This window comes from Silurus aristotelis (genome assembly GCF_946808225.1).
Source record: "Silurus aristotelis genome assembly, chromosome: 23".
NCBI lineage: Eukaryota > Metazoa > Chordata > Actinopteri > Siluriformes > Siluridae > Silurus > Silurus aristotelis.
In genome coordinates, this window is record NC_139596.1 from 9,755,723 (window position 1) to 9,782,531 (window position 26,809).

Here is a 26,809-nt window from a genome sequence, read left to right on the forward strand (position 1 = left end):
TTTGTTTTCCTTTTTTTTGTTTTGAATTCCAAAGGCGTCATCAGCTGGTGCAGATGCTGTTGATGGTGATGATGGCCGGATCGACGAGGCCCATCTCTTCGTGCTCGTTGACGCAAAGCTGGTATCCGCAACCACGCTGGCGCCGCATCGGTGTCACCTTGGCATCAGGCTTGGCACGGGGTGGCAACAGGAAGCCCACGCTGCCGGCGATGAGCATGTGCCAGATGCTGTGGATGTAGAAGTAGTTCTCTTCAGTCTCCACAAAGGCATAGAGCGCCACGGCGGAAGTAGCAATGGTGGTGCCTGGGAGCAGGAAGAAGATCCAGCGTTTCCATGTCGGAGGGTAGCAGCGGCGCCGGCGTATGGTGCGAACGGTCTAAAAGAATACATGCATGCACATACAGACACACACACACACACACATACAGATGAACAACCAATTCATGCCGGCAGTGTGTAAATATGAGATCAAAAGTGGACTGAATAAGGCGAGACCATTTTGGGTGTATAAGCAATAATAATTCATTATGTCATAAGCAGCACCTAATAACAATTGGATGAAAACAGTGGCCTTATAATTCAGTCTTACAGTTATTATTTGCAATATTCATATTTTGACAGTCCGAAAGTCATGACAGCCTTTGGGAAAAGTTGTATTTAGAGATTGTCTGGGCCCCCATTGAAGATTATGCAAATCACCTGCATGAAGTTCGCACTTCTGAGATTGCCAGATTTTTCTCGACTCAAAGATTTTCAATAGCGTCTGCACGTGCAAATCCCACACTGCTCTCTAAATACAAGAGAATACCCCTGAATGCTATTTCAGAATTAAATCTTCACAACGCTCACCTAAATAAATACAGCCTTCACTTAAATAGTAGTAAATATATCGCTTTCAAAAGAAAAATCTCTTTACAAATTAAACCCCCTGTATTTTCAAGATATAACTGGGAGAAACAAAGTAAAAGATACTTCCAATTTTTGCAGTATAATGTATATAGTCATATTTAAATGAAAATTAAGCTTTCAACCTGCAAAAATTCTAATATTTAAAAAAAGGTCTCAGACTAAACCAGAGTAAGCCGCAGTCTCAAGACCCCTCCCCCCTCACACACAAACACACCCCAGCTCGACACCACACGCTCCATTATTTCATATTCCACTCAGACTTTCATTGACGCCATTATCAGTAATGCAAGTACTTCAGCATGGACCACTTTTCAAGAGAGCACTCACCGCATTAGTCTGGCTTGTAAATGCAATCATAAAAACGATACCTTTTTAGAGCAACGGCTTCTTAGATTTAGGACCATTCTTTCCCCTGGCCCTATCGCTAGAGTACCAGCCATGCGTCTGGTTTGACCCCTTTGCCATGCTAATGTAGCATTTGAAGCTGGGGAGATAAGACAGCTCTACTTTGTAGAGAGCACTTTCCAGAACTCTTTTGTAGAGCCGGCTTTGACAGGTATATAGCCGAAGGAAACAGAAGATCCCAGAAAGCACAACAAATAGAATAATACATTTTTCTGTATTTTATTTTTCCATTTACACTCTTCACTAGGTCACGTTTGCTTCCTCCTCTTGTGCCAACCAGTGGTTTGTCCTATGTTAAAAATTCATGAATGGATAGAAGTCACCCAGGTCATCTCTGAGCATGTTTCGGTCGACACCAGAAATACTGCCTTTCTTAACAAAATCGACAAAAAGCAATGCAATGAATATGTGCAAAATAAAAAATATTACATTCCCACATATACACAAAAAAATTGTGTGATTATTTTAACATTAAATAAATTTTTTATTATTATTATTATTTCAACAATTATTTTCAATAATGATCATTATGATTTTATCAGTCCTGAAACCCCAGATTATATACTGCATCTAAACTTGTAAGGATATAAAATTTCAATTATTATCAATCTGAATGGTTAATAACAAAAAGCAGACAAGTAGGAAACTAGTCAATTTCCCAATTTCTCAGTTAACAGACTCTTTAATGTATCACATTTTTTCAAAATAAGAAATTGTAATGAGCGGAAAAAAGATGTTCTTCTCAAGATAAATGTTAACAATTGTGGGTTGAGGGCATGTGAGGAAAAACACCTAAGGATAATATGATGGTGGATCAGTGATGCTTTGTTTTTAATTCAATTCATTTTTATTTACTTACACAGATAAAGCGGTTATAAAAGTGTGTATAAGCTTGTTCCTAATATTGTGTCTGGAGTTATGTTAACATCATTTCATGTAGAGCGATGGCATTTACTGTATCAACCAAGAAATTGCAGAAAAACACTTAGAGCAGGTTACCTCTGTAATGAGGTTAAGACTTGGCCATAAATGGATATTTTTGTAAGATAAAAAAAAAGAAAAGAAAACACCTGAATCATTTGATTGATGGAACCCAAAAGTGTTATTACAATGCACATCTTAATCTTCGCCATTAAATGTGGTTTGAAATGAAGAGATAAGTCCAGACACAGAAAATCAAGGAATATCATGACGTTTTAAATAGTTGTGTATGGAAGTGTGTATTACCCAAATGTATTGTATTTCAATATCTTGTATATAAACAACCTTGAAATATTACTCATACCATGACTGTTTCAAAAGCCAGCAAAAGCCAGACTTTCTGTACTATAACATAACTCTCCTGTGAACTCTTATAAATCGACGTAAATGTCGTTTAGTCAAGTATGCCTTTTTGTCAGTAAGATACAGATCAACCTCGGATGCCATTATCTATATTTTCTATGGAAACTATGTTGTTGGTGGAAATTCAAAAGTCTTCACACCTGCTCTTCACCCTTTTCCTTCATCTTCACCCCCACACAGCTACAGTGCCATATTTGGCCTTTTGCTACAGTATGTTGTTCAAGAATCGTCTACAGCCATTTATCCTTAACCATCTGACATCGCAGTGCTCTTCAATGTACTTGCACTTCACACTGCATTCCAGATTAAACTTTTGCACTTTTACTCATCAGAGCAGAACATTTTAATTAGTTGGCCATCATTTACCAAAGTGGTTTCATATACTGGATCTTTTTTATAGTACATGCGGTCCTGTGACTGTGTCCTATATGATTACTAAATAGTTTTGACACAGCAATAGTCTCACAAATTCAATATCTAGATAAAATCTGTGTGAATTTTCCTTCCAAAAATATCTATGTATTTGTGTGTCTAAGTGTGATTAAACTGAAATTGCGTTAAATCATTTCACACAATTATTATAAGGACAGTCTTCAAGTAAATCATCCAATAATGTGAGTGTTTTGCTTAAGGATTGTTAATGGAACAAGAGTGTTTTTTACTGAATTGGAATACTATAGATCTAACAGTGCACTAATATCTACGACAAACATTTACAACATGAACGACAGTGCACTTCAGGAGAATTAAGAATTTTTTTTTATAGAATGTTCTTAAACAAGGTCCCCTGGTGGTCTAGTGGTTAAGATGCAGCGCTCCCACCGCTGCGACCCGGGTTCGATTCCCGGTCAGGGAACCATCCCCAGCCACTCTTAGTGCCGGTCCCAAGCCCGGATAAATTGGGGAGGGTTGCGTTAGGAAGGGCATCCAGCGTAAAACGTGCCAAATCAAACGTGCGGAGGATCCGCTGTGGCGACCCCTAACTGGAGAAGCCGAAAAGAAAATCCTTTTGTTGAAACAATAAAAAAGTGAGTGAAATTACGAGTTACTAAGTCCACATCCAAATTAAATCAAATGATTTAAAAATGCAACTTTTCTTGATGTTTTGGCCTTCAGCCCACACCGAAACATTTTTATTTCCCAAAAATCTATGTTCAGATGTTTTAGTGTGATTGAGGATATTTCAACATAAAAACCAATAGTCTCTGCCATGGCTCTAAATGGATATTAAAAAAATTATAATAATAAATAAATAATAACAACAACAAAAACAACAACAGTAGTGTTTTCCAACTTTGCAAAACATTGGTTTTAAACATGCTCTGGACCAGTCTATTTAGGACCAAATAATAGACACTAATCCTCTCCCTGTAATGACCAGCCAGATTGGAGACACAGAGACACAGAGAGATTTTTCATTATTGCTCAATGCAGAAAAGTTACGTTATGGAGTTGTACAGACAGTGTGTTTACTACGGTTTAAATCCAGACATTTACATCGCTATTTCAAAACAATGTATTATCCATTACTTGCCATTACCCCATAGGTGCATAACAACCACCTGTCATGGGGATTTTAACTAATATTTGTCTTATCTTTTATGTACATTCCAAAAAAAGGACATATTCAATGGAACCACCAATTTATTCTATTCTATTCTATTCTATTCTATTCTATTCTATTCTATTCTATTCTTTTCTATTCCATAGTATACTATACTACTCTATACTATACTATACTATACTATACTATACTATACTATACTATACTATACTATACTAATCTATTCCATAGTATACTATACTATACTATACTATTCTATTACATTATATTATGGTATATTATATTATATAATAATTATATTTGTGTACTGCATATACAAGTATACACATAAGTATATACATTTACGAGTTTAAGAGTTTTGCTGGGGTAAAAGTAAGTAGTTTGTTCAGGTGTATATAAATAAATAATATAATAATAATAATAATAATATTAATAATAATAATAATAATAATAATAATAATAATAATAAAAATAAATAAATAAATAAATAAATACAAAACAAAACTGTTTATATCAACAATTTATTCACAGGAAACCCTAGATGTTGTCCATTTCAGTGATGTACAGTAAATTCAGCTTTCAGTTTTAAAGTCTCTCTTGTACACCTGAAACATTGATATTTTTTCAATAAGAGATCTCTAACTTTAGGGATCAATAGCATTCCTCCAGAATCCTAAATAAAATAATACAGTGGCTAACAAAATGGAGAAATTCTTGAAGATCCTCACATATTCAAAAGTAGCATTCATCAGCAAAACAGACTTTATCTCAAACTTGGTGGAAGGACTGAGAGCTCGCATTGATTGGATGACAGCATGAATCAATAGTCCCTTGACACCTGGCATGTCGGGATGCTGACATCTTACACCTGCAAATCTAGTTACGGCTTTCTCAGAATGCAATGATTCAAAAACAGTGAAATCATATTTCAGGCCATGTGATAGGAGAGTATTATTTGGAAGGCAAAAGTATGAGTTTGGTCTACACCCTTCTGTAAGATGTAAGACTCCTCATTTAAAGCTGGCGTTCTTATTACTTTTCTTTTGACAGTCTGCCCTGTTTGTATTTTGATATACAGTACGTGTGCGCAGCCATCCAGAGGACACACTAGCAAATTTATTACAGACCTCTCTCCGTATTTTTCACTCTCTCTCTCTCTCTCTCTCTCTCTCTCTCTCTCTCTCTCTCTCCCTCTCTCTTTCCCTTTCTTGCCATCTTTTTTTTTGTCAGTTTCGACGTGTTTATATTTTGTTCTTCTATCACACTTTGCTTCTGCATGAGTGCCGTCCTTTATTCCGCTCCGCTGCCCTCATTTTGGCTGTATGTGCACATTTGCAGTGTGAGGCCTTGCCAAAACACATGCGAACAAGCTGATTGATATAAAAGGACTTTGATAGATATTCACACACCGTATTCACACGGCAGCTGTGCCACATCCCGGGATGGATGAACTCTACTTTCAGCATATACGTGACAATAGAAAAATAGACAAATAAATACGTAGACTACACCATGGGATTCTTAGATGTGTCTTAAGAAAAATATGGTAGCTGAGGGCAATAACTAAAGCATATAATGTCCGAAATGTGTAATGAAAAACACACTCAGAGTACACAGGAATACTAACACATGTCAGTATAGCTTGACATTTCAATCTGCCTTTTTGCTTTGCCTGAAAGCAGCACTTACTTATCTGTAGTCTCTACATTCCATACTGGTGCTGTGCCTATGTATATACTGCTGCTTGTAAAGGGCTATAATTTTATGTAAATTGCACAGTCTGCACACCGTCACACAATTACGCCGCGAGGTTAACAGAGATGCTGATTCAGTTTTTTTTTCTCATGTCGTTTGTACTGCGTGTGTGAAAATGTTCTCAATGGCTGTACTTATCAGGCTACACAACACCACACTTTGGGATGCCCTACCAAGAAAATTATGGCTATTGTTATTGGGGATTTAGTATTATGAGAGAAACAATTACAGAGATTGCATGGGTACTTAAGTCCATGAAAAGTCTGGCGAGATTGAAAGTGATTTTTAAAGTGTCATTGTGCTTAAAGCATTTAAAGGTTAAAAAAAAGTCCATGGGTTTAACTGAAAGTTAGAAATCAGACCATGTTGTGATTTCTTAAGCATAATATCTGTAACAAACACCTGAATCATATGATACAGGATCATGTTATGGATGGTAGGGAAAGGTTTGCATTAGTACTTTGCTTTTTCTTCTTTGTACATCTAAAACATAGGTAGTGTAGGACATACACGATGTAGGCAAAAGTATTAGGGCATCTCACTGTCACAAAAAAATTGGAAGTACACAATTGTATACACTGCCTTTTAATGCAGTCAATTTGCCTTTACTTGAACTGGAGACCTGCCCCTGTGCACAAAGCAAGCTCTGTGAAGATTTGATTTCCATAGGTTGGAATGGAAGATCTTGAGTGGCCTGCTGCAAAGCTTTGACCTCAACCTTGTTAAACATCTTCCAGATGATTTGGAATGGTGACCGCACTTACATCAGTATCTGACTTTACTTATACCTTTGTGGCTGAATGAGTACAAATCTCCACACAAATTCAGTGGATGTTACACAAACATCTTCCCAGAAGAGTGGAAGTTATTAAAGCAGCAAATGGGAACGCAATGTGGAATAAGATGTTCGAAAAACATACAGTATACCAAATTTAATGGTTAGGTGTCCACAAACTTTTATTCATAAAGTGTACATTTATTAGAACTGAGTAAAAATAATTGTCATGTTGAAATGTAGTATCCATACACATTTGTGTAGATAATAAGTGGTACTGGTAGCCAGGCATAAGAAAAAAAAAAAGATTTGAGTTTTGATGTTTGTTCTGAAGAAAATTGCATTTTTTATTTAATAAAGTCAATTAGCTAAGAGTTAACTTAGCTTTTAGTTATAATTAGGTAAGATATAAATAAATTTTATGCACAGTGACCAATATACGAACAAAATATTACATATCTGTATTTTTATAATCTGTATTATGATTTTATTAGGAATTCAATGGTCGTGTCCATATCGGAAATTATACAAATTTTTTTTTCAGCCTCAGGTATCTAGTGATGGTACTGTGTTTTTTATTTTAAACTCCCACACTCCCACTCCCACCCACTCACTGAGTTATATTAGTACCAGACAGTCATTTATAATTCTGTAATTTCACTATTTAGAATATTTCTAAATTCTGTTTCCTAAAATATAAACAAAGCAACTGAAACCCCAGTAACCCTGACCAGTCAGTGACAATGGATGCTGTAGATACATTTTGTTCACTCACACCCGCATGGAAGTAAAAACCTTCCACTCAAGCAACTTTTTTGTTTTGAGTTTGGCAGAAGTCCAGTCCAGATGCACAGCTGTAGTCTCAAACAGATGCCCTATAAACCTTTCTGGCAAGCTTTGTAAAAAAATTTGTATTCATATCTGTATTTGTATTTACTTTGAATATATTATCTGTTCATTTCAAATAAAGTGTTTATATTCATTAGGGAGTAAGAGAGAGAGAGAGAGAGAGAGAGAGAGAGAGAGAGAGAGAGAGAGAGAGAGAGAGAGAGAGAGAGAGAGAGAGAGAGAGAGAGAGAGAGAGAGAGAGAGAGAGAGAGAGAGAGAGAGAGAGAGAGAGAGAGAGAGAGAGAGAGAGAGAGAGAGAGAGAGAGAGAGAGAGAGATCTGCTTCTTTAAATACTATTACCAAATAATGTGAAACAGCTATAAAAATGAAGCATAATATATATTCATAATGAAATATACAGAAGTCCTGCATTCACAAATAAGCATGTATAAACTTTTTAATATAATCATGTATAATCATGTGCGATTACAATATTTTGTGTCTACATAAAATGTATCTTCTGCAGTGCCCCCTACATTTTTTCCTTTTTTTTTTTTAATTAAGAGCATCCATTTTTATGTAATAAGTCGGATGCGTGCTGAGTACAATGGTGTCAACATGCTTTTTAAAGCCTTATTTCCATATAAACTCCAAAGAATAAATAATCACAGACTAAAAAATGTTTTGCCTCCTGTAGGTTTTGTTGTCTTTCCTGTGCAGTAGTTCGTGACTGGTTCCCTCTTCCTTTTCCTCTATATTGATCCACGTGCTCGGACAACACATGTACTGAATGATTCATACTTGTTGCTGCCGACTCACCTCATGAAGACACAGCTCAGTCCTCGCCACTTATCTTGCCTTATTTCTCTATTTTGTTTTATACGTACCACTGTTCGGCTCGAGGGAGGCTTCTCTAAATTCTAAATTCCCTCCCTTTCCCCAACACCCATTATTTTTTATCTGCTCACTTCAGGAAGCACATTATTGTGATAGAGAAAGAACAAGCTGGCTGGTAATGGAACTATAAAGGCATGACTAATACTGCCTGTATAAAGTAATGTCAGCGGCCTTCATTTTATCTTAGCCGTCATGCTAATGACCGCTACCTAAGATAAATGTGTCTTTAGATCTGCTGAAAAGCTAAGGGCCACATGTTAAATCAAATCAATTAAAATCTAGCCTAGCAAATTGCAAATAATGAGGTGCTACGTTTGCAATCAGCCAGGATGAGGAACAGGCCAGTCCTAGCACTTAGCATAAGCACTTTAACACCAATCACAGATTTTCAGACCAAGAGCTAGATTCACACGCTATTTTTGGAGTGCGGCGCAGTGCAGCTTCTTCCACCACAAAGCATTTTATACGAGCAATTACTCTGAAGCGGAAAAGAAACTCGAAAAAACTTTTGGTCCACATAGTTCTCTAATTTCAGACTTTGTGCTTCATGATTCAGCAGCTGCTAAAAGATCTTCAGAGTCTAGTTTCAGCTGGAGGGTAACTTTGCCAAACCTTTCTAAATTTATAAACCTATACATCACACATTCCGCACAAAGTCCTGACCCTGCAACTCCAGTTTTATCTATGTTCTCTGGCACGGCTAGACAACTTCCATGCTATAAATTTTTATTCTATTTGTTCGGAAGGCTTTACAGTACAAGAGATGTATGAGACAGTTCTTACCCAGGCAATGGCCATTATACCCAAGGCGAAAAGGCTAGGGCCTAGAAGGTTCCACAAGCCATGGCGGTCCAGCTGAAGAGCCATGGACAGAGACATTGCTCCAAGCAGGTACAGCACCTATGCAGAGTAAGTAATATTAGCATCAGGTCCCATTTCAGAGGTGAAAGACTGTTAGTCCAGGTCCTCTTAATTCTTTTAGATGCCAAAGTACACTCTTAATATAATGAACCACTTGAAACATATAATTTTATGATTCAAAAGCAATTTGATTAAATTCTGGTTAAGTTATAGACTCTCTAGTATTAAAATGTATTGCCTTATTAATATCTCTTTCTCACTCGTACACATACAAACACACACAAGTTATATCTGTCTGGTACATATCTATTTTTGCTTTCCTTCATTCTTTCTTAAATTCTTTAATTGCAGCCCTAAGTGCACCAGAGGGAAAGATTAAATGTTAGCCACACACAATGAGTGAATTGCCTAAAATCTTTACTACCAAAGTGAACGCATATTTTATGCATTAATATAAGGGGTAATTTTTTATTTTTTTTTACAGCACTAAATCAGGTCTGGACTCCTGAACTTCTCCATAGCTAAAAAGCACAGTGCCCAATATCGTTCTACATTAAATTGACTCTAGATCCAGAACATAAATTTGTGATACATAAAGTATCTCTGCATGTTTTATTGTATTTTTATTGCTAAATAAATTGTCGAATTAGCATTACCTGCTTGATGATGGATTTAAGTCTGGCCATGGCGATGACCGTAACCCAGACGGACATGAGCGAGCCGAGAAAATCGCAGAACTGGAGGACGTCATACTCCATAATGCAGAACACTACAATGCCTGGCTGATCACAGGCATGGTAAAACTGGAGAAAAAATAAAGAGAAAGAACTATAGTGTATTTTTAAACAATAATCCTGCAGGGTTTTATCAGGATTCCAATCACTCACCAAAAGGGTATGTATGAGGTAAGGAACCTTCTTGAGTGAAGTTTTTCATAAACAAATATAGAAATGCTTCGGTAAATATTTTATTAATATATAGACAAGATACCGTTAGCAAATGCTTCTTTAGTTCGACCTGTACAATTGTCCAGTTAGCCAATCACGTGGCAGCAGCTTTTTTTTTACATCAGACATTAGAATGGGAAGAACATCTGATATCAGATGGTTGTAGGTACCAAAAACTGTTCATCTTCTTGGATTTTTACACATCACAATCTCTAGGGTTACCAACAGAGGTCAGAGCCAAGCTGGCTAAAAAAGGCCAGGAGATGTTTTCCAGTCATCATCAATCCAGTTACAATGAGCTTCTGCATACTGTTGACTCAGATTCTTATTCCTGGCTGTAATGAATGGACCTGATGTTGTCTTCTGTTGTGGTTCATCTTCCTCAAGGTTTGGCATGTTGTTTTCCTGTTTTCTGTTCTTCATTTTTTGCTGTTATTGTGAAGTCCTGTCAGCTCAAAATAGGCTGGCAATGCTCCTCTGACCTCTGTCTTCAGCATGGCATTTCCACACAAAACATCTGGTTCCAACATTTCGAATAAATTCTACCAACTCTAATGTATAAATATCCCAGGAGTTTACACTCTAACATCTTAAAATCCCAGGAGTTCAAATTGACATTTAATGTGTGGTTTCCCTTCAAAAATACAGTATATATTTTATTATTGATTAAGACTATAGACTACTGGATGATTATTAGTCAATTCGAAGCATCATAATGTTGCGACTTTTGCTATTTTGAGCAAGCATCAATTGCTTAGTTGTATCCTGTCTGAGGTTTAAGTTGCTTTGTGCACTAGTGAAATGAAATGAAATGTAAAACATAATACAAAGGGTTTTTTTTTTTTCGTCATTTTATTGTACTCTAGAATGCCTTGTTGCTAGTCTGACAATAATAGCTTCGTTGCTGTTGTTATTATTACAATGGATGCACTGCTTATTCATTCATGAATAGAATGTAAGATAATCAAAGAAATACTCACAGTAGAGAAGAACATCGTGAAAATGTAGACGGAGGCCTCTAGCAAGTAATGGCTGCGAATAGCGATGGCCACCGGAGGTACGAACATCAAGTTACTCAGACACAGCAGCAGGGTGGACAATAGCTGAAATCCATATGAATACGCTTCTGTGTTGTCTGTACAGCCCCAGCCTTCCCAACCTAAGAGACACACGTTTAAAAGAATTAGTTTTGGGGAAAATCTTTTCGAAAAGCTATGCAAACCCAGTGTAAGATCGGATGTTTTCCATAATACAGCTGAACATAACATGCTTTATATGTCATGAGGCAACACAAAGTAAACTACTGTATATAGTGTGTAAATCAATAAAACTAGTGTATTATTTAAAAAAAAAATAGATGGTGAAGCCTACATGTGGTCGGCTTGATAAGTATTCAGTATTTACCCGTTATTTTATATAACCCCTAAATTTCTTCTTACTAATGCCATATAATTGGTTGTATAGAGTCCACCAGTATAAGATTAAAGCATATCTGGAAGACCCCAGATTTTGTTAGGAAACATACAGACACAAACAGCATCTGGGAAACTAATGAGCTATCAGAACTATATTTGCAGAAAGTTTAAGCGGGGTTTGTTTATTAAAAATATATAATAATTTGAAGATCGTTTCAGAACACAATTAAATCCATTATTAAATACTATGTTTCAGGAGGAGGAGAGAGAAGACTATTTATGAGAAATCAGTTACCATGTAAGAATTAGTCAATAAAGAATCCAAGTTACTAAGAAGAATTTTTCACATATTGCTACCGCCACCGTGCTTCACCGTGTTCTTATTGTGTTTCTGCAAAATGCAGCACCTTGTGCCAAGTCTAAGAGCTTGCATTTTGGTCTCATCAGACCAAGGAGGTTTGCTGAGTCTCCAAAATTTTATTTGTCATTTTTTTCTCGGCCTTGTTTAATACAGCTCTGCTTCTCCCATCTAAGATGCGGACCATGCCAGAGTCTTTGCCTCTCTGACTAATGTCGTCCTTACTCAGTCTATGACTTACTCAGCCTTCTCTAGGCACAGCCTTGGTTGTGCCATATTGTTTTCATGTCTTATTAATAGATTTAATGATCCTTAATATGTTTTTTTTATACCCAGGGGTCACATAATCATATGAAGGTGGATGTAAGTGCTTATTGTAAATGTTTAATCATATGAAGGTGGATGCAAGTGCTTATTGTAAATGTTTATTTACAGTGTGAACCTAAAACTATACAGAAAATATAAAAAAAACCACATAATAGATAGACAAGAAAATTATAAACTTAACCTGGTGCGAGAATCACAGCAATCATCAACAAAAACAGCGACAATGTGAAACACAGGATCCAGAACTTGAATAGTGACGTGAATATGGTCGATAACTTCAGAATATGACCTGGAACATAGAGTTTCACCGACTGCTGGGGAACATAGTCCACATCCTAAATTCTGTCAGCAAGCCCTGATTGACACATTTCCAGATTGTATCTCAGACTTGTTTTGACATCTCCTTGGACTTTGTGATGCTGCTGATGCCCCTGTATTATTTAGCTAACATGCTAAAATTTAACCACAGCTCCTTTTTTGCATCCATACCCACGTGAAAACACAAGCATATAATAGCTACATACCATGCATGAAAACCAAACCAAGAGAAGTACACACACACATTTGCTGGTTCATCTATGTGTCTTTGTGAGACGGTTCATAAATATAGATTGGATCCTGTAAGCCTGCTGTGATGTCAGCACTGTGGAAAATAGGCACATCATGGTCTTTTCTGAAGACACTAATTTTAATTATGGTTGTCTAATCAGTACAATTCCCCAACAAAAATTCCCCTATCTCTCACAGCTCAAAGAAGGATTGAGTGGAAGAAGTGACGATCAGCATGAGCTCTTTTAGACACTCAAGAAGAAAGGCTGTGCCTGTGCAAGGAGACAGAGTGTTCCTTATTTCGATTAAAAAGAAAAAGTTTCAATACCAGCTGTTTGCCTACAAATATCCACTGAAAGGGAAGACAGTTTATGCAACTGGCAATAAAAATCACAAGACAGAATCCAAAGGGAGAAACAAAACGTGAAACACAAGAGGATCCTTAATTGAGAGTTAATTGAGAGGCTTTGCTTTGCATATTTCCCAACATTATCCCATGTCCTGTAATTAAGCTACTATTTGATTCCTGATCTGTTATTCACAAGGTGAGACGAGTGACATACAGTACATGTGATTCATCATTTAACGTAACCTGCCAATTATGCCTGATTGTCGCTTAACTGTCAAGTGGGTGATTACCATAAAATTAGGAAGGATTTTGGCGATTAACATCCCATTACCCTTTTAACTGATTGGCAATGCAAAAGAAAATTGTTCAGATAAAGATGTAAAAAAAAAGAAATATGAAATGTGTCCAAAATCCAAATATTTCAGCTGTTATTTTAACAATAATTCTCAGCAATAGTATTATCAATGTCTCAATGTCAATGTCAAAAAAACTAAAGTTTAAAAAATAACAGAAAAATTGACAGAAATAAATATTTAATAAACTTAAACTAATGTTTAAGGTTACTGGATGTTTTTTAAACATGCAATCATGTAAACAACAGTAAACAGACATTATTTGCTAAAAATGCTTTCTTGGTTTACACAAAATCCCTGCAAAATTTCCACTCTGGACCTCAACTTTGTGCATGGACGTGAGATCAAGTAAGAAAAAAAAAAATTCAGTGTGTAGGCAAGAGTTTGGCCGCAATAAAATGTCACAAGGAAAGCGCTTTTAAAGCATAAGATTGATCACCTGCTTTGCACTCGCACGCAGCATACAAGTAGTTATTGGTGCGGAGGAGTTTGCACTGGCCATAAGTGCCACAGTCGTTGATACATGGGGTCAGATAAGACCGAAGATACACTTCTGCTGTTATATTGGTGCACGCCTCAAACCTGCAAAAGACAACAAAAAGAAAATCGGAACAAATTCATCGGACAGTCTGTCAGAATATAAACTCCCTCTTGGGATTGTTTTAAGCCTCTTTAATAAAATATCTATCCAGAATATTACTTGGCAACCAGAGACTCAGTAAAACTGGATGAAAAGAGGCCTATAGTTTAAAGGCAGCTATAGAGGAGAGTATGGAGGTATATTCCCCAATGTTTTCAAAGTACAAACATCCTTCAGTTGGCAATCGGAAATTGTGGTCTCAAACTTTAGATGAACGCTCCATCTCACTGGCTGATTTGCATTAGTGTTTTGAAAGAAGTTTTAGCATGGTAGCTGTCAACATAGCACTGTTTCTGAAAGGCTTTAGATAAATGTGTAGCAGTTTCACTCAATATTCATTGTCAGTCACACGGAGAAGGTATTATCTGCATTTAAATGAATGTGTCTGAGGAAAGAAAAAAGTGTGGCCTCTTGAAATGTGTTTGGATGTGGAGTTGGTCTGGAGTTGTTAAACGTACCCGTTCTCTGTGGAACGTAGAGATCGGAGGCTGAGGTACCAGGTGCCAGTCTGGGGATATGGGATCCGCAGCTTAGTAATGTTTGTAGTGGTGTTCACAGACAAGAGGAATCCGGAAACGGACTCTGTTAAGAGGAAAATAAACAGCAGAGGATAAGAAGAGATGGTATTTGTTATAGAGTTCTCTTTACATTATGATATAAATTAATGCAATCAAAAGAATATACATAAATATACAGAATATACATTTTGGTATACATGGGAGTTTTTTTTTTTTTTTTTGCAGCCTGGGACAATCAGAATCAGATATCTATACATATAAATTCTGGCAATTAGTAAAAAGTGACACAAACAACATATACATACAGAGCAAAAATAAATATATGCAATGTGTAAATGTTTTTGCTAATGTATAACCTGACATGAGACGTTAGCTCAGAAAGCTATGAACTTTCATAGACAATCCCTTTGGTCTTAAGAGATGAATGGACAAAGAAGTGAATACTTATTTTCCACTTTAAGTTCAAAACAGAGGTAACAAAGAAACACAGTACAAAAATCATCATTATAGGTTAGAATGAGATAGAAAAACATGATTTTGAAATTAATCATTAATCATTTGAGGCATCATTAACCATTGTTGCCATTCAACTTATTTGCTCCTGTGTCAGTTCTCTAAAGACTTAAAACTAAACAGGCTGTGCGTTTAGTTCATACTACATTTAGCTAAAAGATACATTATTACATCATTATAACTTTGATCATGGACTAGAGTTTTCCTAATTCACCAAGGATGTTTTACCAAGATATATATTCAAATGTTTTTAGTATTTTAAACCTATTTCATAGGCAGATTGAGTATTACTATAGGCTGACTAATAGATTACATAAATTTTGTTAGGGTTATGGACATAAACTATGTTTCCTATAAGCCACTGCATGACACTTAACTATGCTGTGTGATTCTGCACCAGATTCCCATTCACTGGTAATTAATTGGTAGATGTATATAGCCTTATCTTGGCTTTTATTGACAATACAACCGTATACATTGGGTACAGTACAATGTCAAATGAATGAAGGTTTCCTTCAGGACCGAGGTGCTACATAAAAGAACTAATTTACACTACAGGACAAAAGTAACTATCAGACATAAGCACAGTTATGGATAAGGATTACATAAGAAGGACTACATATTTATGCTCAGGATACAATTTATTTTGTTCATGTACCTGATGATTTCATGTTTTCTTATGTTTTATGTTTGCGAATAAATTAATATCTAAATTTGCATCTGTCTTCTGTGACATGGCAGAATGAGAGACAGTGAATGCAGTGCAAAATGTGCAAAAAAAAGATAACATTTATTATGAGTGCTAAATATCTGGCAATATGACACAGGTGCAAAACCACTCACATGAGATTTTGGGCATATGAGTGTAGTCATAAACATAAACTCTAGTTCTGAGAGGTAACCACTGTTGCCATTCACCGTATTTGGTCTTTTTGTCAGAAATCTTAATTTTTTTTCCTGAAAGCTCCTTATTTATGGAAGTTTAATTATAATTGGCGGGTATCTGACTGTTGAATATAGAAATCGGCAGCTCAAAGAAACCAGAACTGAAATCCTGATTTCAATACAGAGTCATCTGTGTGTTATTTATTTGCATGATTGAGGTTAACGACACAGAATGGATCACTTACCAGACTCGCACTTGACGGAGGAGTTGTCTCGAAGGGCCAGAGGCATTCCATGATGCAGGCAGCCAAATACAGTAATATTTTCCCCTTTCAATGAGGTCTTTGAAAAAGAAGTAAAATAATAACAAAGACAAAAATAAAACATTTAAAAAACGAGTGCATAAGACAGTACAGACATTACAAACACTGAGTCGGATTCTGGGCTTGATGCATGCATTAAGGCTTAACTGGCAAAACTTAATAAATATCCACTTTTTAAATTTTTTTTTATATCTTGCACAATACTAATTAAAGACAGTGTTAAGCCTGAAGCACTGCGGGACGCTGGGGGCAGTAAGGGAAAATGTGGCAGCATATTCCCCCCTGAACATCTGTAGACATCTGAAAAGAGAGATGTTCATCCTTATATCTTCCTTGGCATAAAAATTATAGAAAGGGTTGTTATATGCTGTAGGGCTTGAAGCTCATTGGATGATGTAGAAAATGCTTTGATAACTGAGTTCCTTGTGTTGTTTCAGCTGTTTTATTATAGTCTAAAAGAAGTTCCTTTTGCCTGATGACATGTGGAAAGTCAGTCGTTGTTTGCTGAGATACATCAAGAGCCAGGTTTTGGTTCATACAAATGTGAAGCTAAACATTTTGTTGTTTTGGTGTTACATTAAAAAAAATTTTTGACTGCTTTTTAGATGACTCACAGTGCTGAACAGTCCTTCTTTTGTCATTTATCACAGCATTACTATTGTGAAACTTCATTTAAAAGGACCTCAACTACAGCTTGTTTAAAGGAAAAAAGCTCTATTACACCATAAACAGTAAGTATACTACATACCTACTACTAATTATTCCTCTGACTCGTGAAGTAAACCTTTGCTGCCTTTTTTCAAACTGCTAAAGTTTCACACACTTGGAAACATTTTAAGCATACATGTGCTTGTGTTTGGCAAGTGACAGGGACGAGAGTATGCTTTACATATTGTATAGTACTATACTGAGAGAATAGTATATATTGACTGGGGAGAATGAGTAATCCAGCCCTCCTGACCCTGGTTTTACTTGCTTGACTCCTGAAAATAGATGACTGTGGTATCATCATGACTCAACATGGGTACTGTCTCTCTAATCATAGAGTGAAAATTTCAGTGGCAACACTCAGGACCCTCTAAAGGCTAAATCTTAAACAGTTTTAAAACAGTTTTTTAAACAGTTTATATATATATATATATATATATATATATATATATATATATATATATATATATATATATATATATATATATATATATATATACAGTGAGGAAAATAAGTATTTGAACACCCTGCTATTTTGCAAGTTCTCCCACTTAGAAATCATGGAGGGTTTGAAATTGTCATCGTAGGTGCATGTCCACTGTGAGAGACATAATCTAAAAAAAAAAATCCGGAAATCACAATATATGATTTTTTAACAATTTATTTGTATGATACAGCTGCAAATAAGTATTTGAACACCTGAGAAAGTCAATGTTAATATTTGGTACAGTAGCCTTTGTTTGCAATTACAGAGGTCAAACGTTTCCTGTAGTTTTTCACCAGGTTTGCACACACTGCAGGAGGGATTTTGGCCCACTCCTCCACACAGATCTTCTCTAGATCAGTCAGGTTTCTGGCCTGTCACTGAGAAACATGGAGTTTAAGCTCTCTCCAAGCATTCTCTATTGGGTTTAGGTCTGGAGACTGGCTAGGCCATGCCAGAACCTTGATATGCTTCTTACAGAGCCACTCCTTGGTTATCCTGGCTGTGTGCTTCGGGTCATTGTCATGTTGGAAGACCCAGCCTCGACCCATCTTCAATGCTCTAACTGAGGGAAGGAGGTTGTTCCCCAAAATCTCGCAATACATGGCCCCGGTCATCCTCTCCTTAATACAGTGCAGTCGCCCTGTCCCATGTGCAGAAAAACACCCCCAAAGCATGATGCTACCACCCCCATGCTTCACAGTAGGGATGGTGTTCTTGGGATGGTACTCATAATTCTTCTTCCTCCAAACACGTTTAGTGGAATTATGACCAAAAAGTTCTATTTTGGTCTCATCTGACCACATGACTTTCTCCCATGACTCCTCTGGATCATCCAAGTGGTCATTGGCAAACTTAAGACATGCCTGGACATGTGCTGGTTTAAGCAGGGGAACCTTCCGTGCCATGCATGATTTCAAACCATGACGTCTTAGTGTATTACCAACAGTAATCTTGGAAACGGTGGTCCCAGCTCTTTTCAGGTCATTGACTAGCTCCTCCCGTGTAGTTCTAGGCTGAATTCTCACCTTCCTTGGGATTACTGAGACCCCACGAGGTGAGATCTTGCATGGAGCCCCAGTCCGAGGGAGATTGACAGTCATGTTTAGCTTCTTCCATTTTCTAATGGTTGCTCCCACAATATACCTTTTTTCACCAAGCTGCTTGGCAATTTCCCCCGTAGCCGTTTCCAGCCTTGTGAAGGTGTACAATTTTGTCTCTAGTGTCTTTGGACAGCTCTTTGGTCTTGGCCATGTTAGTAGTTGGATTCTTACTGATTGTATGGGGTGGACAGGTGTCTTTATGCAGCTAACGACCTCAAACAGGTGCATCTAATTTAGGATAATAAATGTAGTGGAGGTGGACATTTTTAAGGCAGACTAACAGGTCTTGGGGGTCAGAATTCTAGCTGATAGACAGGTGTTCAAATACTTATTTGCAGCTGTATCATACAAATAAATAGTTTAAAAATCATATATTGTGATTTCTGGATATTTTTTTTAGATTATGTCTCTCACAGTGGACATGCACCTACGATGACAATTTCAGACCCTCCATGATTTCTAAGTGGGAGAACTTGCAAAATAGCAGGGTGTTCAAATACTTATTTTCCTCACTGTATATATATATATATATATATATATATATATATATATATATATATATATATATATATATATATATATATATATATATACAGTGGGTACGGAAAGTATTTAGACCCCCTTAAATTTTTCACTCTTTGTTATATTGCAGCCATTTGCTAAAATCATTTAAGTTAATTCTTCTTCCTCATGAATGTACACACAGCTCCCCATATTGACAGAAAAACACAGAATTGTTGACATTGTTGCAGATTTATTAAAAAAGAAAAACTGAAATATCACATGGTCCTAAGTATTCAGACCCTTTGCTGTGACACTCATATATTTAACTCAGGTGCTTTCCATTTCTTCTGATCATCCTTGAGATGGTTCCACACCTTCATTTGAGTCCAGCTGTGTTTGATTATACTGATTGGACTTGATTAGGAAAGCCACACACCTGTCTATATAAGACCTTCCAGATCACAATGCATGTCAGAGCAAATGAGAATCATGAGGTCAAAGGAACTGCCTGAAGAGCTCAGAGACAGAATTGTGGCAAGGCACAGATCTGGCCAAGGTTACAAAAAGATTTCTGCTGCACTTAAGGTTCCTAAGAGCACAGTGGCCTCCGTAATCCTCAAATGGAAGACGTTTGGGACGACCAAAACCCTTCCCAGAGCTGGCCTTCCGGCCAAACTGAGCTATCGGGGGAGAAGAGCCTTGGTGAGAGAGGTAAAGAAGAACCCAAAGATCACTGTGGCTGAGCTCCAGAGATGCAGTCAGGAGATGGGAGAAAGTTGTAGAAAGTCAACCATCACTGCAGCCCTCCACCAGTCGGAGCTTTATGGCAGAGTGGCCCGACGGAAGCCTCTCCTCAGTGTAGGACACATGAAAGCCCGCATGGAGTTTGCTAAAAAACACCTGAAGGACTCCAAGATGGTGAGAAATAAGATTCTCTGGTCTGATGAGACCAAAATATAACTTTTTGGCCTTAATTCTAAGCGGTATGTGTGGAGAAAACCAGGCACTGCTCATCACCTGTCCAATACAGTCCCAACAGTGAAGCATGGTGGTGGCAGCATCATGCTGTGGGTGTGTTTTTCAGCTGCAGGGACAGGACGACTGGTTGCAATCGAGGGAAAGATGAATGCGGCCAAGTACAGGGATATCCTGGACAAAAACCTTCTCCAGAGTGCTCTGGACCTCAGACTGGGCCGAAGGTTTACCCTCCAACAAGACAATGACCCTAAGCACACAGCTAAAATAACGAAGGAGTGGCTTCACAACAACTCCGTGACTGTTCTTGAATGGCCCAGCCAGAGCCCTGACTTAAACCCAATTGAGCATCTCTGGAGAGACCTAAAAATGGCTGTCCACCAACGTTTACCATCCAACCTGACAGAACTGGAGAGGACCTGCAAGGAGGAATGGCAGAGGATCCCTGAATCCCGGTGTGAAAAACTTGTTGCATCTTTCCCAAAAAGACTCCTGGCTGTATTAGATTAAAAGGGGGCTTCTACTAAATACTGAGCAAAGGGTCTGAATACTTAGGACCATGTGATATTTCAGTTTTTCTTTTTTAATAAATCTGCAACAATGTCAACAATTCTGTGTTTTTCTGTCAGTATGGGGTGCTATGTGTACATTCATGAGGAAGAAGAATGAACCTAAATGATTTTAGCAAATGGCTGCAATATAACAAAGAGTGAAAAATTTAAGGGGGTCTGAATACTTTCCGTACCCACTGTATATATATATATATATATATATATATATATATATATATATATATATATATATATATATATATATATATATATATATATATAAAACCACTGAAGTTTTTTCAAAGTCACTAAGGCGGTTTTTATACAGTAAGTATTGTATGTAAGTTATATATAGTCAAAAAGTTTTTCAGTCATTTCAACTATTCGATAGTTGAATTTAGTAATACTGCAGATAAAGTAATGATCATTTGGCCATATGCACTTTCAACAGTAACAACAAGAATTTCCATCAAGTTTATATTGACTCTGCTATGATTATTTGCTGTTTTATTTGTTTTATATTATGACATTACAGCCTGGCGGAGACTAATATAATGACACCCATTTTTATAAAAAAATATAGGGAAAATCAATATGGATTTATCATTGAAAAAATCTGTCATTAAAAAAACCTGATTTAACTTTTGCTTTACCTTGATCTTGTTTACACAGTGTTTTCCTGCTCATAAAAAATGTTATGTCTACTCTGCTATCAACCATCTTTTTTCACAAGACCTTGGATGGCTATAACAGAGTGAACGTTGTGACATAATGTTGATCATTACACAGTGTGTGACTGATAAGTAAAAAATATAGTTGGTCAGTATATTTTGTGCTCTAATCAATCAGTCAGTTATGTAGCTTCTGTTTTAGAAAGTGTGCATATAGTATGCAGAATAAAAGCGAATTGCAATATGTTTGACTGTTGTCCACTGACTACATCCCCACATGCCAATCATCTGCCGTTCTGTTCGTTCTGTAACCATATGTGGATCTTATAAAGCAGTAAAACCCCAAACAGAAATGTCCACAGAGCTGCTGTCATTGTATTCATCACAACATTCATAACAGCTTGCAATTTACCAAGTTCTCCGTTGATACTCTGCCAAGCACCTGTGTTGATTTGGCCACAGACCAGAGCCTAATCTAGGAAGTACTCTTTCAAAAAATGACTGATGACTAGCATGCCTGAGCTTAGGGTACTTTTTGGCTGTCATTCAAATATGCCCTCATAATTAACAAGCAACATGAAGCGTTTGCTCCAACTCCGGAGTTGGAAAGACCACAGGATAATGTCCAAATCAGCCACCAAGTGGGAAAACCACAATTACAACAACATGGCTCACAAGAGGTCCTGCAAACCGCCAAAGCTTAACACAGGTAGGAACAGTGATTAATGTACTCGACTTCTTAATATTACTTATGTATTTAAGCCACATAACAAACACTGGCTGGCTTTGCTGTGTAAAAGCTCATCTGTAGATAGCTATACTGTTGTGAATTAAAACTATAGACTACTGAATAAAGCTAGCATTAATAAAGCTAGCATTCGGTTTTGTTTTAATTAGTAAGGCATGTGCTTTTGGTTTAGGTTTCAGTCATGTCTCTGCCCATCTCCTTTCATTGGTTTAATTACCATATGTGTGCACCTGTTCTCAGTCTTAGTTCCTAATTAATGTATTTATACTCTCATGTTCCTGTGTCTAGTGGGAAAGTCTTGTTCTTTTTGTAAATTAATTATTTTCTTTCATTATTTTGGCCTCATTGTTTTGCTGTTGAATCTCACTTAGTTTAATGCTGGCTTCTGGTATATACTATGCTCATGGTTCTTGGATAACCCTCAGTAAAATCATGCTGCGTTTTCACATCCTGCCTCAGAACACGGATTGCAGAATCTCTCACTCATGTCATTTTAGGTTCAGTTAGTATTGCTACACTAATTATTACCTGGGATAGGCTCCATATTTACTGTAAACATGTCCTTGATAGAGTGGTTACAGAAGATGAATGAGTGAATAATTATCAGCTTCAATAAAAGACAGCTGCTATTTATTTCTATGTTTGTTTGTTTGTTTGTTTGTTATTAGCTGGTGTGTTTTTTCATGACAGCAGATAAAATCACAGACAAAGTTAGATCAATAAAACATAAAAGCCTGTGCTTTATATTTGATATTCTCGCCTGTGAGAGTTTGTATTAAACAGGTGATGGATGAGATCCCATCATTTCTAAATAGACTAAGGAAAAAGGGTGACTAGCCCTAAAATATAATCGTGTTATCTCTATAACTCTTTCTGTCACGCTTCCAATCATTTAGCTGTGAATTACTGAATTGAATATAATTAATGACAAAGGTGACAAAAGTCCTTTATGGCTCATGAGTGGCTGGTGGTGACAGTGATGCCCCATCCATTTATCATTTGATATGGTGAGATCCAGATTCATTAGGCTCTATACATTTACACTACCCTTATGGTGCACGCTCTACTTCTTAAGTCAGAAAAACACTACTTAGATTAAATCTCAAACTACCATAATGAATGGAAGAGATGTTGGTCTTGTGATTATTATTCCTTATATTTTCCATACCAGAATCTTCACTTTAGTGGAAGGAGAGCACATATGGTCTGTACAGTTAAGTGAAAAACTTTTACTGAATTTGATCTCTAAACAATTCTGAAATTGTGATATACAAAACAAGAAATCAGTCATTAATGCACCATGGCCTATAATGTGTTACTTTATATACCAACCAGGCATAACATTATGACATTATAACATTATGACTGGTGAGTGAATAGCTAATTATATTTTCATCATGGCAGCTGTTAGTAGGTGGGCAGTAAGTAAATATATTAGGCAGCAAGGAGAAGCAGGAAAAATGGGCAAGCATAAGAATTTGATCGAGTTTGTGTTTTACATATTGAAAATGTATTTTGGTGCATTTCTTTTACTAAAATGTGCAAAATACAGGATGGAGATACAAAAATGTATATGACTGAAAAACAGGTACTGAATTTACAAGATACTGTAAACAATATGTATACATGTTTACCCTTCAGTTGAATACAAAACAGTATTACCATGCAGTAGTGTAAAGAATATGGACAAGTTAATCAAAAAGCTTTATTTCAACAAATCTCACCAGTGTCAACTGTACGTGCAATTATGTCAAGGTACTTTTTTTTTGTTTGCTTATTTTGAGTTTTGTTTTTTTGTTTTTTATTGAAGGAGTCTCTGGCAGATCTTAACTCGCTGCAGATATCAATAATAAATAACACAGACACAAAGCTAATTTACATATTGTTTCCAACCCCTGCTTTGCACTTGACATAATTCATGCAATTATTGTAAATCAGCAGCAGCATACCCACTTTTTGGTGCGTGCAATTTATCTCATGCACCCGCAAATTAGTGTGTGTTATTTGAGATCTTAGTAAATCAGGGCCTTCAATACTAAGCGTTAATCACTATTCATTGTAAGAGTGCTCTGTTTTTCTTCCATGTTGAGAAAACTGAGTCTGACTCATGCCAGCCCTTCTGTCTCAAATGTCCTAGTCGGAGCTCAGTTCTTAATCTCAATCCAAATCATGAAGGACATAATTATCATGAGCACACTGGGTCCTGCAGCAGTAACCTAACACCTCATGCAGCCCTGACAAGGCTTAGACTGTTAGATTTGGCATCAAACTGTCCACAAGAGCCACTCAAAGCACTCAAGAGGAACATTTCCATTCGCTTCCCACACATACAGGCACGTCGACTTATCTTCACAGAGAACTGTCTCTCTCGTGTTTTGTCTCTCTCAGCCATGCACTCAAAGCCAAGGGCCTTTTTTTGCTTTTGCTTCAGCTCATTAGCCCATCTTCACCCTAGTGGCATTCTGTCTAGCACGAACGGCTGTCTGAGGACAAATCTCATGCCTAGTGGGAAAATATATTTTTGTGTATGTGTGGGATTTCTAATATTTATAATAGCAGATAAAATAGTCAAGCCAGGGTTAAATACTCTTTTTATTTTTTACATTATGAAATCAAAATTAAATCCATGTTGTGCAGTAGTCCACGTTGTTCAGTATAGAGATCAGTGTGAGCGCCAGACATGGGCGGTTTCGGGTTAACACAGATCTAAAAATTATTTACTATTATACCATTGATATATCACTGATAAATGAGTGAATCATTTGCATTAAATGGCTTATAATAAAATATCGATATCCATTTACCATAAATATTGCTGTCAGTGATGACCACCAATTACATCAAGCTCAAAATATTTTGCATTAGCAAAAAAATGTGAAAGTAAACAATAGTTTTCTCTATTTGTATCTTCGCTTTCAAAATTTCAACCCAGATTTCTTTCTGGATTTGACTGTTTCTCATTGCTCCAGTTCAAAACTGCAGATTCGAAGGGGGCTGTGTTTTATAAAAATCCCACCTGCACAGCTATAATTTGTATTTGTGTTTAAAAAAAAATAGTCTTTCTTTGTCTTGTGAAGTTCATATATGACTTTTTGGTTGTTGTGTCACAATTATAATACTAATAATAATAGTGAAACTCTTTAAATATTTGTCTATACACCTGTATAATGTAAATAATGTATTCATATTCAGTGACATCCCTAAATGATGAGAGCTTTGGTACGATAGATAAATAGTTTGATATAAGCAGCAGATTTGTTTTAATATAATGCCAAAAAAATATGAGATTATACACTGCAAAAAAAATATGCTATGAAGTAATACAGTAAAAAATATCACCATCGCTTACAAGATGCCATTGTAATTGATGTTGTATACAAAAATTTGCTCATGTTGTTTGGGATCTTGACATTTCTTTGTCTTCTTAAGTCATTTTCTGAGGGGATGCAGCACAAGTAAACACATTAAAATGCAAAGCCAAGTAGTGCTACAATTAATTAATTTTAAATATTAGTTGTGTATTACTACTTAGCCTAGCTAGGTTTAATATAGTGTAAGATTATAAACTCAGATTTTCTCATCGTCAGCCGATTTCACTCTGACCCTCATATGGCGCCATATATCACAGATCCTCGCAGGCTGCATTACCCATTTACTGTTGAACATTGAATAATCTCCATGTAATTATGATAATGGGGTCTCTCTGCAGGAAACTCAGCAGGCAAGGCGACCATCAGTGTTATGAGGAGTAGACCAATACATTATGAGCTGTTTTTGTCCACACTAAATGCCCATGACATTATTGATCATCATTAAAAAAAAAAAAAAAGTTTAGTACTCAGAACTGTGGCATTGAGAAAATATGCTAGGTTTAAATGAATAGCTAGGAAATTGGCTCTCAAGTGGCTGGTCCAATTTCCAGACATTTTACTTCTTGTACTTTTTTCCCTACTTTTGTTGCTTGACTGCTCTAATGTTTTACATCAGCCACCTCAGAAAATCCCAAAGTATCTCCTCACACATAATTTACCAGAAATTGCATAGGTGTCATCCCAGTAGACTGCTGAATCCACAAAGGAGTACAACTCTAGCCTGTGTTCACACTTTTTCCCCTACAGTTTAACACTTATTACAATTTCGGTGTACACTAAAAAGTGAATAGAGCTTCTCATCGATCTTTGCAAAGCCAAGTTGCAATGGCCACCCTTGTACAGAATCACATCCTGTGACCACGAATCTTATGAGAGAGACTTCTCTTCTTTAGACATTGTGATGGGTCTTGTTTCAGTATTGATTACCGTAATTTCCGGATTATAAAGCCCACCGTTGTATAAGCCGTTTCTTTGACTAACCCATAACGCTGTTGCCAATTAAAATAAAAAAGCATGAGTTTTGGAAACCTGTCTGTTCTTATATGATTTTATTTGCAACTGGAGTTAGCGAGCTCTCCATTCACCCAGACTCAACACGCTACAACGGCTTGTATCTAAACAGTAGCCGACCAAGAAAGTCATTGTTCACTGCTTTTTGGCTTGAAGTTTGTGAAACCG

The 26,809-nt window shown here is 36.7% G+C and overlaps 1 protein-coding gene across 2 annotated transcripts in view; it reads right to left on the reverse strand.

Annotated features, from left to right (window-relative positions):
- Positions 1 to 26,809, reverse strand: part of tmem8b (transmembrane protein 8B) — a 134,413-nt gene continuing 107,604 nt past the window's right edge. For both annotated transcript variants that reach the window (XM_083526854.1, XM_083526855.1), the window contains exons 7-13: positions 16,438 to 16,534; positions 14,735 to 14,858; positions 14,076 to 14,218; positions 11,266 to 11,444; positions 9,995 to 10,141; positions 9,261 to 9,377; positions 1 to 376 (exon numbers count right to left, since the gene is read on the reverse strand). In XM_083526854.1, the coding sequence (XP_083382980.1) occupies positions 41 to 376; positions 9,261 to 9,377; positions 9,995 to 10,141; positions 11,266 to 11,444; positions 14,076 to 14,218; positions 14,735 to 14,858; positions 16,438 to 16,534 (1,143 nt within the window). In that variant the 3' untranslated portion in view covers positions 1 to 40. The remainder of the gene's footprint in view (positions 377 to 9,260; positions 9,378 to 9,994; positions 10,142 to 11,265; positions 11,445 to 14,075; positions 14,219 to 14,734; positions 14,859 to 16,437; positions 16,535 to 26,809) is intronic.